Source organism: Hibiscus syriacus, unplaced genomic scaffold (assembly GCF_006381635.1).
Source record: "Hibiscus syriacus cultivar Baekdansim isolate YM2019G1 unplaced genomic scaffold, ASM638163v2 tig00110637_pilon, whole genome shotgun sequence".
Classification (NCBI taxonomy): domain Eukaryota; kingdom Viridiplantae; phylum Streptophyta; class Magnoliopsida; order Malvales; family Malvaceae; genus Hibiscus; species Hibiscus syriacus.
In genome coordinates, this window is record NW_024062808.1 from 358,205 (window position 1) to 371,771 (window position 13,567).

General features: G+C 33.9%; 1 protein-coding gene across 2 annotated transcripts; it reads right to left on the reverse strand.

Moving 5' to 3' along the window:
• Window positions 1-1,090: 1,090 nt before the first annotated feature.
• On the reverse strand, window positions 1,091-7,661 carry LOC120136913 (protein ARABIDILLO 1-like). 2 transcript variants are annotated; one of them, XM_039152842.1, is made up of 12 exons: window positions 5,609-7,661; window positions 5,197-5,355; window positions 5,028-5,108; window positions 4,760-4,891; window positions 4,180-4,307; window positions 3,853-3,940; window positions 3,201-3,295; window positions 2,651-2,714; window positions 2,379-2,554; window positions 1,858-2,082; window positions 1,517-1,601; window positions 1,091-1,391 (listed from the first exon to the last, which is right to left on the reverse strand). In XM_039152842.1, exons 1-12 carry the CDS (start codon window positions 6,956-6,958, stop codon window positions 1,215-1,217), a joined length of 2,760 nt encoding a protein of 919 aa, XP_039008773.1. In that variant the 5' UTR covers window positions 6,959-7,661; the 3' UTR covers window positions 1,091-1,214. The 2 variants fall into 2 exon arrangements, with proteins under 2 accessions (XP_039008773.1, XP_039008774.1); XM_039152843.1 differs by having other exon boundaries at window positions 1,858-2,079; window positions 5,609-7,655.
• Window positions 7,662-13,567: the final 5,906 nt, after the last annotated feature.

The window sequence follows — 13,567 nt, forward strand, 5'->3', positions numbered from 1 at the left end:
ATATAAAAATAATTTTATTATTATTTTAAAGGTCGATGGTAGTTGACGATAGCCGTGATTATTTTAAGTCTTTTTAAATTTAATAATAATAAAATATTATTTTATTATTTATTTAAATTATTTCTATATTAAATAATAATAAACAATACCATATCATACAAAAATAATAATATAATAATTCAAAGTGATCAAAATATGAACAATTCGAAAGTTCAATGAACGAATTAGTAAAATTGAAAAGGAGGCATTGGTGGATTATTAAAGGATGCTCAAGGGTTGCAGCATGGTTCGTTTTCCGAAAGGATTGGGGGGTCTTCCTATTCTTTCAGAGCTATTAACTATAAAAAGAGGGCTGATGTATATTGAGGAGAAATCTTTGGTTTCATTTCCAAGGGTCATATTGGAATCAGATTCCCTTAATGCACTGAAATGGATTAAAAATCCAGGTGTATTTACTCCTATGTTCCAGCCGTTGGTGAAAGACATTGTTGCATTAGTGGAGAGTAGAGGGGTAATTGTTAGGCATATTTTGAGAGCTACTAATTGTGAAGCGGATAAACTAGCTAAAGAAGGAATAGGATGAATATTAAATTATTGGCTAGGTTGCACAATTATTGAGCTGGTTTTTATGTTATGTGCTTGGTTTTTAAATTTTATGTTGTAACAGAACTTCTTAGGATGAATATATATTATTCTGGTATTAATGAATTTTTAGGCACTCTTTTCCTCCTTCCCATGCCCTTCATGTTATTGTTGTAACATGGAGGTCAAGAAGGGGGTTTTTAACGAGGCCTATCCAATTTCTATCAATATATATATATATATATGATTAGAATCCACTTTTACCGTTTAAAATCAATATTTAAATAAATAAATATCTTAGATTTAGTTAAAATTTATAACCTACAAATAAATATTTCTTTAACTCGTTAGAGTTTATGATTTAAGGTTTAAGATTTAAAGAATTTAGTACTAGAATAAAAAAAGATATTATTTTTACATAGTGTAAGCGGATCTTGCCCATATATATGAATATATATATATATATATAAATGAATACAGACACACACAAAAATGAACCAATACAGACTTTGTTCTGATAGTTCTTACGTTCGAAAGGTTATAGAGAGAGAGAGAGAGAGAGACCTTAGAAATGTAATTTATAAACTAATGAAACTCTTGAGTTGACTAATAAATTAAGTTGGTTCCTGAATTTAGATGGATGTCTCTACTTGGTGAAGCTCCAAGTTTCTAAGCACAATTCTCGCAAAGATTTTAGCCTCGATTGGGGACGTCGCCGCTGCGGCTACTGCTCGCAGAACCCTTGCTGCTCCACCACCCTGCATAAGGCTAGCATGGTGCACGGCGTGTCGACCACCGGGAATGGTGAACTGCGAATATTTCGACCAGATGGAACATGTGAATATCCCTTAGCAATACGTATCGTAATTCAGAAAGAAGTTTTCCAAACAAGATTTCCGTAACTATCGGAACCCGGAAGAGATTGGTGTTCTACCTGGAGTAGAGCAAATGCTGCACATGCCTTGAGTATTGAAGAAGAGTTTCGAAGCATCGAGATGAATCTTCCAATTTCAGCCCCGCTACGGAATATAAAAGTCGTGTTAATTCCGAGGGACCGGCTTAAAGTCACTACCCACACACAATGCATGCATGAGTGCAAATGCATGCACAGGCACGATATGAACATGTAGAACAAAGGAAGACGGATACCATATTGGAGACTATCTTTGAATAACTTCATGAAAACCATAAAGTATTGTAGAACCGCAAATGGATCATTTTAAAACTGCAAATGAATCCGGAATACAATGAGGGAAAAGAATGAGGAAAGGGAACCTGCATCTCAGGTGCCCCGCTTCTTGAATATGAGCCTTTTTGGTTACTTGTGCCAAGGCTGCCGGAGCGGATGAAGCAGCAGCTGCGGCGAATGCTTGTGGATTGTAGAATGTACGGATAAAAGCTTCAATATGCTTCAAAGCCGTTCTTCGGGCCCCATCCAAGCTCACACTCTTCGAAGTGCTTTCTGATGATGAACTCATTGACGCAAACTCATCAATTCTGCTAAAAAACATCATACGAAGCAAATTAGTATCAAAATGCTTAATCCATAGTTTTACCTACTCAATTTAGAGGCTGCTTTCATAAGGATAGAGACGATATACATTCCACTTTTCAGTCGCCCGTAAAAGTTATCTCTAACCAGAGATCTCATCATGATAAGCCATTGCTAAAACGTCATAAACCAACTAAACTATAGAATAAGGATACAGTGAATTTAGTACAACAAGGTCCTGTGAAAAGATGTAGATGTATAAAATAGATGAGGGCGTGTCGGGTGATAAGGCTAGAATATTTACCTCCCATCAAACATGTATGCCAGCGCCAATGCAGCCATGAAGCGTGCCATTTTGGATAACGATGAAGAACAAAGATGAACAAGTGCAGGAACCCCACCTTCTTCCACTATCCGAAGAGCATTGCCATGGTTAAAAGCAAGGTTCCAAAGAGCCCCTGCCGCAGTTTCATGAACATCCTGAAAGCAAAAGCGTAAGTTAAATTCAACTGAGATGCCACCTAGCAAAAAAGTTATCATACACTAACTGCAAGGGCTGGCTTATGAAATGCTTACTTCAGCTTCAGCGCGGGCAAGTGCAATCAGGGGAGCAACACCTCCTCCTCGTCCAATAGCAATGCTAACAAAAACCAAAACGATAAATAGCATGAATATTCTGCTTATTATAATTACAGCAAATGATCAATTGAGAGTATTTTTCTAGGAAAAATCATGAACAAGAATAAAAATCTGGTTGCCCTAAATTATTTTATCCAGGATAATGTCGATTAGCACAAAAATGCATGTTGCTGACATCATAACAGAAATATGCAAATTGCTAAAGGTTTAGGGCTGTATCAACCTAGTATCAGCCCAATTTGGCAAGGCGAAGAATTGGATAATAGCAAAGGATTTTGACAAGTTTGTACAATGGAAAAGCACAATAAGGCAGCATGAATAAGAGTGGTTTTGCTCCCATTGTTTTAAGCCTTGTATTCCATATGTATAAAATCTCGATGAGGCCTTTAAGTTTTAAAAAAATCACATAATGTGCTTAGATGCCCGGGGTTTTATCACTCTTGAATAGGTTTGCATGTCCACATACAAGAGAAAATAATTGCATTACCTGTTGGCTTCTGACACAGACAATCCCCAAAGAGCACCAGCTGCCCTCTCTTGAAGACCAGGGGAAGCATTTGAACAGGACTGGGCAAGAGTAACCTACATAAAATAAAAATATAAATAAATAACTTTTGTGATGTAGTGAAATCTTTACCAACAAAAGTTATCTTCACATGAGCAGATGAGCTCTTCCAAAGAATTATTGTGAAGCCAAATAGCACAATTCAACTAATCTTAAACGTTACTCAATTTCCAAAGCACTTCATTATAGTGGCTAATATTTCAGGATTCGGGATTTTGCATCACGGCACCACACGGGAAGGGAAAAAGCAAATGAAACACCAAAGCTAGTATCTACGGGAATCCATGGGATACAAGGAAGCCTTAGATTACCAAGACACATCCTATCTACATCTAAACATATTATGGTAGATCTGCATTTTAATGCTAAAAACACACTAAATGATTTAAAAGTCTACAGATATCAATATGTCCAAGCAAAAATTATTTAACACGCACAATAAAAGTTATGGATATTTGGGAGGTCTTTTAGTAGACATCAATAGTTATCCCCTTTTGCTGCACATAACAGTAACCAAGGGTACCCCTGCTAAGAGAGGGACAACAATAGCGGCTGAAAAAGATAAATGTCATACCAATGCCTCAACACCACCAGCAGCCGCAATTGCTTCTCGATTTCTGTCATCAAATGACAAATTCCACAATGCACCTGAAGCTTCTTGCCTGTTTCAATCAGTAGAAATCATCATAAACGTTAGACAAACCCAATATAATTTTGTGCATAGAGAAAAAGAAGTTATAGTCTATGAGTTACTGGATATATTATTATGGGACAAACAGGAAAATGAAGAGAGTTAAAACAAGTACTGTGGGATCAGCAAATGAACAATGAACTTATTTACATGAAAAAGCATATAATAGGTTGTTCCAAGAGCTAGCTTAAAACACATGATACTATTTACCTGACACCTTCATGAGGAGAACGTGTAAGTTGAACTAGTGCTTCAAGAGCACCAGCCTCATGTCCTACAGCAGCATTGTTACTGTTGCTATCACCATGAGAAGCCAAATTTGCCAAGGCACGAGCGGCCTAGCATATTCGGACATGTCATTAAAACTCGCAACAAACATGTTGTATATGGTGACATGAGTAATCATTGGGGGCAGGGGGGACTCCAACACAATCTAAAGACAAGCAAGTTAACATTTGAAGCCATCAATATTGTATTGACAAGATCTCTTAATTCCATGCCCCAAGAATGCATAGCATACTTAAGCATTTGCACATGACAGCAAACTTGACATTAAAAGAATGCAGGACGTTGATAAGGGTACTCAAAAAATGGAAAAAATTTAGAACAATGTGAAAAAACATCTTAGACTACATTATCAGTTTGCTTAGTTGTGACTGGGTATAATAAAATGATTAGAAAATTGAAAAAATCTATGCTAACCATTTCAAGTTAAAACAATTCGAAGGAACTGTAGTTATTATATCATGCACAGTTGAAGGTTCCCACTTAATTGTGAAAGTAATGGCACCTGTTCTTGCACTCCTTCAAACTTGCAATTACGGGCAAGCATCACCAGTGCATGCACACCACCTGCAACTGCAACTTCTATACTACATTTATCATCAGCTGCCAAATTTGCCAAGGCGCCAGCAGCACGTTCCTAAAAGGGCACAAAGGAAATCATGATCTAACAAATGAATTCTAGCTTGACAGCTACTTCAATCGTGTGAAAGCTAGATGTTACATGATATTTAAAACAGTCAACAAGTAAATAGAGCACATGAAGAGAAGCATACAACAACTCCATCACCGCCAGAGGACCATTTGAATATAAGGTCAACCAAAGCTTTGACACCACCAGCCTCAGCAATTGCAGCCTAATATGTTTTAAAAGAATATGCGATTAGAAATAAACAGAAAGCTTATGTACCCAGGTATGAGAAAAAACACTGAAAAGTACAAAACCTTGTGCTCTTCCCCTACAGAAAGGTTCCATAGCCCTCCAGCTGCCTCCTCAGCAACCAGCTTGTTCATGGACCTCGCCAACCCAGCGAGGATATTAATTCCTCCTTCTTCAGCTACAGCTGTAGCAACATTGGCATTGACAGACAAGTTCGCTAGAGCCTATACCATTAAAAAGTCCAAATCAGGTCAAATCTCATATAATAAACTAGTAGGTAGTAACATCTTATTTAACATAATACATGGAAAACGATAATGCAAACAAAAGTCTTGTGAATAGCAAATTCTTCACCTAAATGGAAAGCATCAAACCATCTTATGGTCACTAGAATAAACAATTCAGGTAAAAGGAAGAAATATGATGATAGTTGCATTGTGATGAGATAACTATTATTTTTTAAAATAGGATAATAACCTTTGCAGCCTCTGATTGAAGTCCTTCACGCCAAGATTTGGCTAGGTTCAGAAGAAGTCGGATGCCACCATCTTGCATGACTGCCTCAGCTCTTCCACGATCTATACTTGCATTTTCATCATCAATAACAACAAACGTTGCTAGTCCTGTGGCCGCCCTTTCTTGAACATCCTCTTGTGAGCTTTGCATTAAGCTGAGCAACAATGTTGCCCCTTGCTTAAGCCAGAAATCATCTAGTCCTTGTGGGTTGCTCTCAGCAATACGCAAAAGTGAGTGAGATAAGATCCACTCAAGCCAGGTCATGATCTCATTCAAGTTTTTATCTCTGTTCTTCGAGCACCTCCAATCCAAAAACAAATTCCTCCCTTTGATTGAAGTTTCGGAAAATAAAGAAGATAGTTCCTTTAAAATATCTGAAAAAAGGGAAAGCAACACTTTGCCATTGGTTTTGGTGGTGCTAATGCTAGGGTCCTGTTCAAGAACCGTACAATTTAAAGCACACAAAATCTTCAAGCTCTGGGATGAGGATAACAATCTAGATACAACATCTGAACTGATATCAGTTCTAGAAACATCCAACCCAATCAATTTAGGTAGCTTGTGCCACAAATGCGAAACCAAATCCCATTTCATATTTAACGTCCCTGCAACAGTGAGAAAACGAACAGATAAAACATTTCCCAATGCAGCCTCATCAACATTTAGACAATCAAGGAACCCAATATCAACTAGATTTGGACAGTGCTTAGCCAAAGCATTGATTGCATCAGCATAAACATCCTTTATTCCAGACAACCGAAGTTTCTTCAATCTGGGACAGCAAAGTGCTGTTGCTTTTATAGCATCTCCAGTGATCCTTTCACAAAAGTCAGGCCCAAGCTGAAGACTTTCCAAAGCCTCATGTCGAGCAACAATTACAGATAGAGTAGCATCGGTTATTTTCCTGCAGTAATCACCGCTTATTTCATGCAAATTCTTAGCTTGAAGATTAATTATTGCACCAGCAGACTCTGCCCCACGAAACCTAAGCTTTTGAAGTTTCACACACCTAGAAGCAAGTACAGTAGCCGTTGCAGTATCAAATTTATGAGCACGGAGATCCAATGAACTCCATAAACACTGCGAACCTCCCAAAGCCCTCCATGTCTTACAGGTTGATGACAAGCTTGCCCTATCACGATAATTCAGACACGAAAACAATTGAATCACTGTATCATCAGGCATGTTTGTCCAATCAACAGCGTCATTTCTCTCGAGACCTAATTCCTCAACTTCAATCTCAAGAAAACTTATCGAAACAGCATCGTCCTTCCCTTTCTTCGCCACCTTGCGACGTAGTCGACGGGTCATGTCTTGATCAATCTAATAAGGACTCCAAATACCGAAATCCTTCGAACCTCAAAGCAACAAAACCTTATAACCGGTAAGTGCACATGGAACTAAAGTACATACGCCCTTCAAACTCAAATACCCAATTCATAAAACAACTAAAGAAGCATAAAGAGACCAAAAAAGGCAATGGTCTCCAGCCTCAAAAACCCTAACTAAAACTAGCAATGGAATTGTATATATGTGCCACAACTCAAAACCAAGATATCTTAAATTTGATACTTCACAATATAAAATTGCCCGATTTCACATAACCCAATAGAACCTAAAATGATAAATGCAACAATCGAATTCTCAAACCTGAGAAAGCACAGTGTTTCTGGGTATGAAGGGTAAACCCTTAAATCTCGTACCTTTCGAGATTAAATCAATTAAAACTTACATTTTTTTAATTTTTTTTATCTGATTGCATTGAAGAAGCTTCAATGAAAGGAAAGAAACAGGGGGGGGGAGAGTTGAAATTAACGTAGGAGACAATTCAAACAAGCATATATGAGAGAGAGAAAGAGAAACCAAACCCTGAAGCTCAAAGGCGTTCCTCTAAAACACTATTTGGCTAAATCTGCACCTTTATTTTGCACACAATGAAAACGAGAGTAAATGAGAAAATATTGTATGCAATAAGTTTTACAACATTGTTAAGATGTCATGGGGAAAGAATCATGGTAGTTTGTTGCTTCAAAATTATGGATACAACTAACATGATAAATTTTCATATTGATGGTTAAATTGAATTAGATATTTATGTAAATATATTTCTAAAGTTATTACATATAATTTTAAGTCATTGCTTTTGTGGTATGTATTCTCTTTTTCTCTTTTAGTATTTTAGTATGTATTTTTTTAATTACAATTTTTGTCGAATATTGCATGACTGATATTGAATAAAATATGATAAATCTCTCAATTGATAATGGAGAAGATGAAAGATTACAATGAATCTAAACTAAGAAGGACCGATAGACTCTTTTATTCACTGTTTGTTAAGAGAGACAAACGTAAGATTTTAAGGTAAAGAGACAAACTTTATTTTTAATAAACATATAGTGACATAAGTCGATGTAAAATAACAATCATAATAGCGCAAAAAATAAATATGCACGTCATCAAAATTTTCATTTTCACAAAATGATTATGATTTAAAATTTAAAGTAATATGCTAGACTTTTACATTTTATAAATGAATAAAACTTGCGAACTATGTATAAAAAACGTTAACTCTTGAAAAACTGAGAATAAACTAAAATTAACTTACACAAAAAGTAATAATAAAGAACCTACTACTTAGAATATCTTTTTAATTATTAAAACTTGACATTCGGAATTGTACATGACGCTCTTTCATTGAATCAAAGTCATCAATAAGAGAATTTCTATATAAATCACGGACAAATTTCCTTCTCAATATATGTTATTAAGTAGCTCGACAAAAAATCATCCTCCATTTTGTTGACTAAATGAGTCTTCACTAATTTCATGGCAGAAAAAAGTCGCTCTGTGATCGAAGTAGAAACAAGAAAAATCAAAACAAGATGAACAAGTTGATCAAGAAGATAATAAATAAGTGACTTTTTAGTCTTTGCTAACACTTGACAGTTCTGAAATTGTTGACGTCTTCCTCAATTCAAGGTTCCTTTTAACTTCTAACTTAAAATGTTCTAATAGAAGTTTTAAGTGCAACCTTTTGTTCTCTGTGAAATTTTTTGGATAAAATTTATTTACAAGTTTACATATATTATCAATACAAAATGATTTATATTCATCTCTTGGATCTAGAGCAAAATTAAGCTTAAGTAACTTCACTATGTTATCCTTGAATCTAATGTTCATCTTTTGTATTTAATAATCAATAGTAGAAACAAATATATCAACAAGGTAATGATGTTCAACTGAGATGACATCTCATTGAAGTCGACGCTTCATTCTACCACTTTTATACGGACCATTCATATCGAGAATTTTTATATGATGTTTATCACAAAATGATATTATTTTTTCAAGTAAATGATGTCATCAGTGATACTTGAGAGAATCTATCATGAAGTGCAAGATGAATACGAAATCAAAAGATGTCATCAAATAATAAACATTATCTGCTTCACTTCTCTGAGTCAAATTTTCATCACTCATGATAATTTTTAGAGTAGAACAAGTAGCATCTAACATCTTGAGCAAGCTATAAAGAGAATTTAAATGTGAACCCCACCTTGTATCTCTTACACGTAAAGTTCTATTTGATTTTTTCTTTTTCTTGTTTCCAACACTTCAAGAGTAGTTATATCTTCAATATAACTTGCGCCGGCATCTTCAATTGATATTGTCTTTTGAACGAAGATACAACTAAATTTATGATGATAGTTAAATATGAGAAAAATGGTGGTGGAATCACTTCTTTGGCTAACATAAAAGATCACAATTTTTTTCATATTTGATTATTGTCATTTAGTTGTCTCTTTGTACAAGAGAAAATATCAACTAAAAGATGTCTAAACATGTTATATTGAAGATATTACTGCTCTTGAATGATTAGAAACAGGAAAGGGAAAAAATTAAATTGGTACTTTATAGTGTGCAGGAGATACAAGGTGAGATTCACACTTAAATTCTCTTTATAGCTTGCTCAAGATGTTTGATGCTACTTATTTTGTTCTCAAGAATATCATAAGTGATGGAAATTTGACTCAAACAAACGAAGTAAATAGTGTTTATGATGTGATGACATCTTTTGAATTTGTATTCATCTTACACTTCATGATAGATCTCTTGAGAATCACCGATGATCTTAGTAAAACTTTATAGTGTAAATCTCAAGATATACTAAATGCTTTATATTTAGTATCAAGTACAAAAAAAATTATACGAGGATCTAGAGAATAAGGGTGGGATCCTTTACTTGAAAAGGCAAATATCATTTTGTGATAAACATCACATAGAATTTCTCGATATGAATGCTCCGTATAAAAGTGGTAGAGGGAGGCATCGACTTTAACGAGATGTCATCTCAGTCGAACATCATTATCGTGTTGATATATTTGTCTCTACTATTGATTCTCAAATACAATAGATGAACATTAGATTCAAGAATGACATGGTGAAATTACTTAAGATTAGTTCCGCTCTAGATACAAGAGATGGCTATAAATCAGGTTGCATTGATGATATAAGCAAGCTTGCAAATAAATTTTATCCAGAATACTTCACAAGGATGAAAGGTTGCACTTAAAAGTTCAATAGAATATTTTGAGTTAGAAGCTGAAGGGAGCCTTGAATTGAGAAAGACATCAAAAACTTCAGAACTTTGGCAAGTGTTAGCAAAGACTAAAAAGTCACTTACTTATCATTTTCTTGATCGACTTCTTTGTCTTGAATTGAAAAAAATTGTTTGAGTTATAAGCTGCTTTGGTTACATTGATTGCATTTGCTTTTCTGATTTTAGTGTCTTGCTTCATGTGGTATATTTGCTTCGTTGTATTATTTCATTTTGATGACATATTATTTATTATAAATTTTAAATTATAGACAAGAATTTAAGTACATGTTGTGGCATAAGCTATAACTTATTTTTGGTTTATCATAATCTATATTTCTTTGTAGATGGATCTTAATTCTATTGATAATGTAATAGTGGGAGTAGTTGCTTCAGCATTAGCTTTTGGAGCTCTTTTGATTCAAATATTCAGATCTAGAAAACAAATAACCCGTGAATGTAATGTGAATCAAGATTATATAAGAGAAAATTATATCAATAGTATTTTAAATCTTTATTAAATTTGTTTGGATATATTAATTATTATTGTATTGGATTTTTATTAATTTTTGTTACTTATATAATTATTTTTGTATGCATTGTTCATGTAGTAATGAGCAATTTTAAAACAAGTGTGATTATTGGTGAGTGCTTAATTTGTGCAAACACATTTACCTTTGTGAGTTTTTTTCTTTTATTTTCTAAATTTGTAATTTCTCTTTGGGACAGTGTGTAAACAAGATTTTGGGGTATAAACCTTGTGTGTCTTTGTAAGGTTATACCTTATCCTTAAAGGTTTGCAAATCTAGTGGATTTCAGAAATCCTTAGTGTGGATAGATAAGGTAATGGATGTAGACTTGGTTTAGAAGTCGAGCCACTCTAAATCGTTGCGTAAAGTTTTTATTTTTCGATTGCTTCCACCAAAATTTTAAAAGGCCAATTCACTCCCTTTTGGTATTTTTCGATTATTCAATAGAGCTAACAATTGTTGATGTTGTCCATAAAGGGTTAAATTACTCCAAGACACTTCCATATACTTGCATTCTTAACTACATCTTTAGGGATAAACTTAGAGTGTCTACCGCCCTTAATCTTCCTATTCCACTCGTTAGTGTCATCGATTTTAAATCGGTCCACAAGGCCAATTGGGATTTTGATATTTTTCAGAGAGTGTGATCCTTATCGAAGAAACTTAGACAACATCGAGGAGGAAGATGACGAAATAGAAGTGTCACCGGTGCCACCGCATCTAGAGGAGATATTGATGAAGACAATATATGATTATATGGTTCAAAACTTCGGGGACTTACGCGATCATATGGCTTCATGGATCATCGCTTGGACTCATTTGCGTCTACTACAGATTATCACTTGGACGTGCTTGAGAATGACATTCAATTGATATGTCATCACTTGTTGCCTCCCTCTCATTCGCCACCAAGATTGTACATTTATTTATCATTTTATGACATTTGCATTTTGATTTAGACTTATGCACTTTATAACTTATTTTGAAACTATATGTTATTTTATGTTTAATATTTGGTTTGTTGGTACTTTATGGATTTGTGTCTGAATTATTGATGTTGATATTATGTTTATGAATTTGATTATTTTATAATAAACATAATTTGACATTTGATTATTTTATGTTGAATACTTGAGTTCCCTATTACACTAACATGTTTTTTCCTTTGAAGCTTAATTTGATTTTTGCTATAACAAAAAGTGGGAGAAATATGTATACATATAAATTTACTAGCCCAAAATTATTTTTCTAAGGGGAGACTTATTTTTCACAAAATATGACAAATCCTTTTTAAAGAAAATATTTACAAAAAGATTTATTATATAAAGAAGGGGAGATTGTTAAACTAAGTTTTGATTTTGATATAACATGATTATTTTAAATTGTTAAAATTTACATTTTACAATATTTGTAAAAATTTGTCATAAACAATTTTAAAGTATGTTTAAGTGTAAAAAATAATCCCAGGTGTTTTTAAGTTAATTCACGTTTTATAAATATCATTTTTAAAGCTCAAAACACTTAATTTTTGTCAAAACAACATCCAGTCTCGATACCAAAGTTTCAAAATGCATTTTGGTTTTGATATCAAGGTCTCAGTCTCGAGATCGGTGGGCTGGTATAAATATTGATTCAAGCAGTATTGATACTGGAGGTTAACGACTATAAATTTAACCGTTGAAAGGCTCGGTCTCAATACCAACTTGTTGGTCTCGATACCAAATGTGCAGGTGAGCATTAAATCTCAAAATTAATGAATCCAATGGCTATATTCAATCCCCAACGGGTCTAAACGGCTAGATTGATTTTAGAAGACATAAAAGGAACCAAGATTCAAATGAAGAATAACAAGAAAATCAATTGCAATATCATTTCAACTTCAAAAGAGTTTTTAGTGCTAAAATTGTCAAATCTTTTGTAATACACTTGTGAGATTCCTTGTTAATTTTACTCAAGTGTGATTCTTGGTGAGTGCTTAATTTGTGCAATCATATTTGTCTTTGTGAGGTTTTTCTTTAGTTTGCTAAATTTGTAATTTCTCTTTGGGAGAGTGTGTAAGCAAGATTTTGGAGTATAAACCTCGTGTGTCTTTGTAAGGTTACACCTTATCCTTAAAAGTTTACAAATCTAGTAGATTTGAGAAATTCTTAGTGTGGATAGCTAAGGTAGTAGATGTAAACTTGATTTAGAAGTCAAACCACTTTAAATCGTTGTGCAAAATTTTTTATTTTTCGATTACTTCCACCAAAATTTAAAAGGTCAATTCACCCCGTCTTGACATTTTTCGGTTATCCATTAGAGCTAACATCATCTAACTATAAGATATTACTTTGTTGAGTCTCTTGACTACTAAAAGTTATAAAATGGTCACCCGACTATTCATTATGTTCCAAACTTGTTATTTTTCTTTAAAAAATAATGAAAATCTGAATTGGATGTTAATATGCTGTCTGAGATATGATAGTCATTTGAGATTTTAGGATCGATTTTATCATATCTTAACAACAAATTAACATCCAACTTAAATTGTCATCAATTTTTTAATGGAAATGACAAATTTGAAATATAATAAATAGTTAGGTGATGATTTCATAACTTTTAATTGTCAAATGACTCAACAAAACAACAACCTATAATTAATGAGTTATTTTATAACTTTTGATAGTTAGGAGACTCAATAAAATAATAACCTATAATAAAGGAGACTATTTGTGTACTTTACCCAGAAATGAAATGCTCATTTTTTGCTACACGTAAGTTATGGGCATGTCCGCAAAAAACACCGTAAGACAG

What these genes read in the sequence shown, in the direction of transcription:
- LOC120136913 (XM_039152842.1), bottom strand. Translation starts at nt 6,958, where the DNA reads ATGACCCGTCGACTACGTCGCAAGGTGGCGAAGAAAGGGAAGGACGAT. An exon ending in TCTCCTCATGAAGGTGTCAG is followed by an intron (nt 3,941 to 4,179) that starts GTAAATAGTATC and finishes TGATTGAAACAG; the next exon opens with GCAAGAAGCTTCAGGTGCAT. An exon ending in TTGCCCGCGCTGAAGCTGAA is followed by an intron (nt 2,555 to 2,650) that starts GTAAGCATTTCA and finishes TTTTGCTTTCAG; the next exon opens with GATGTTCATGAAACTGCGGC.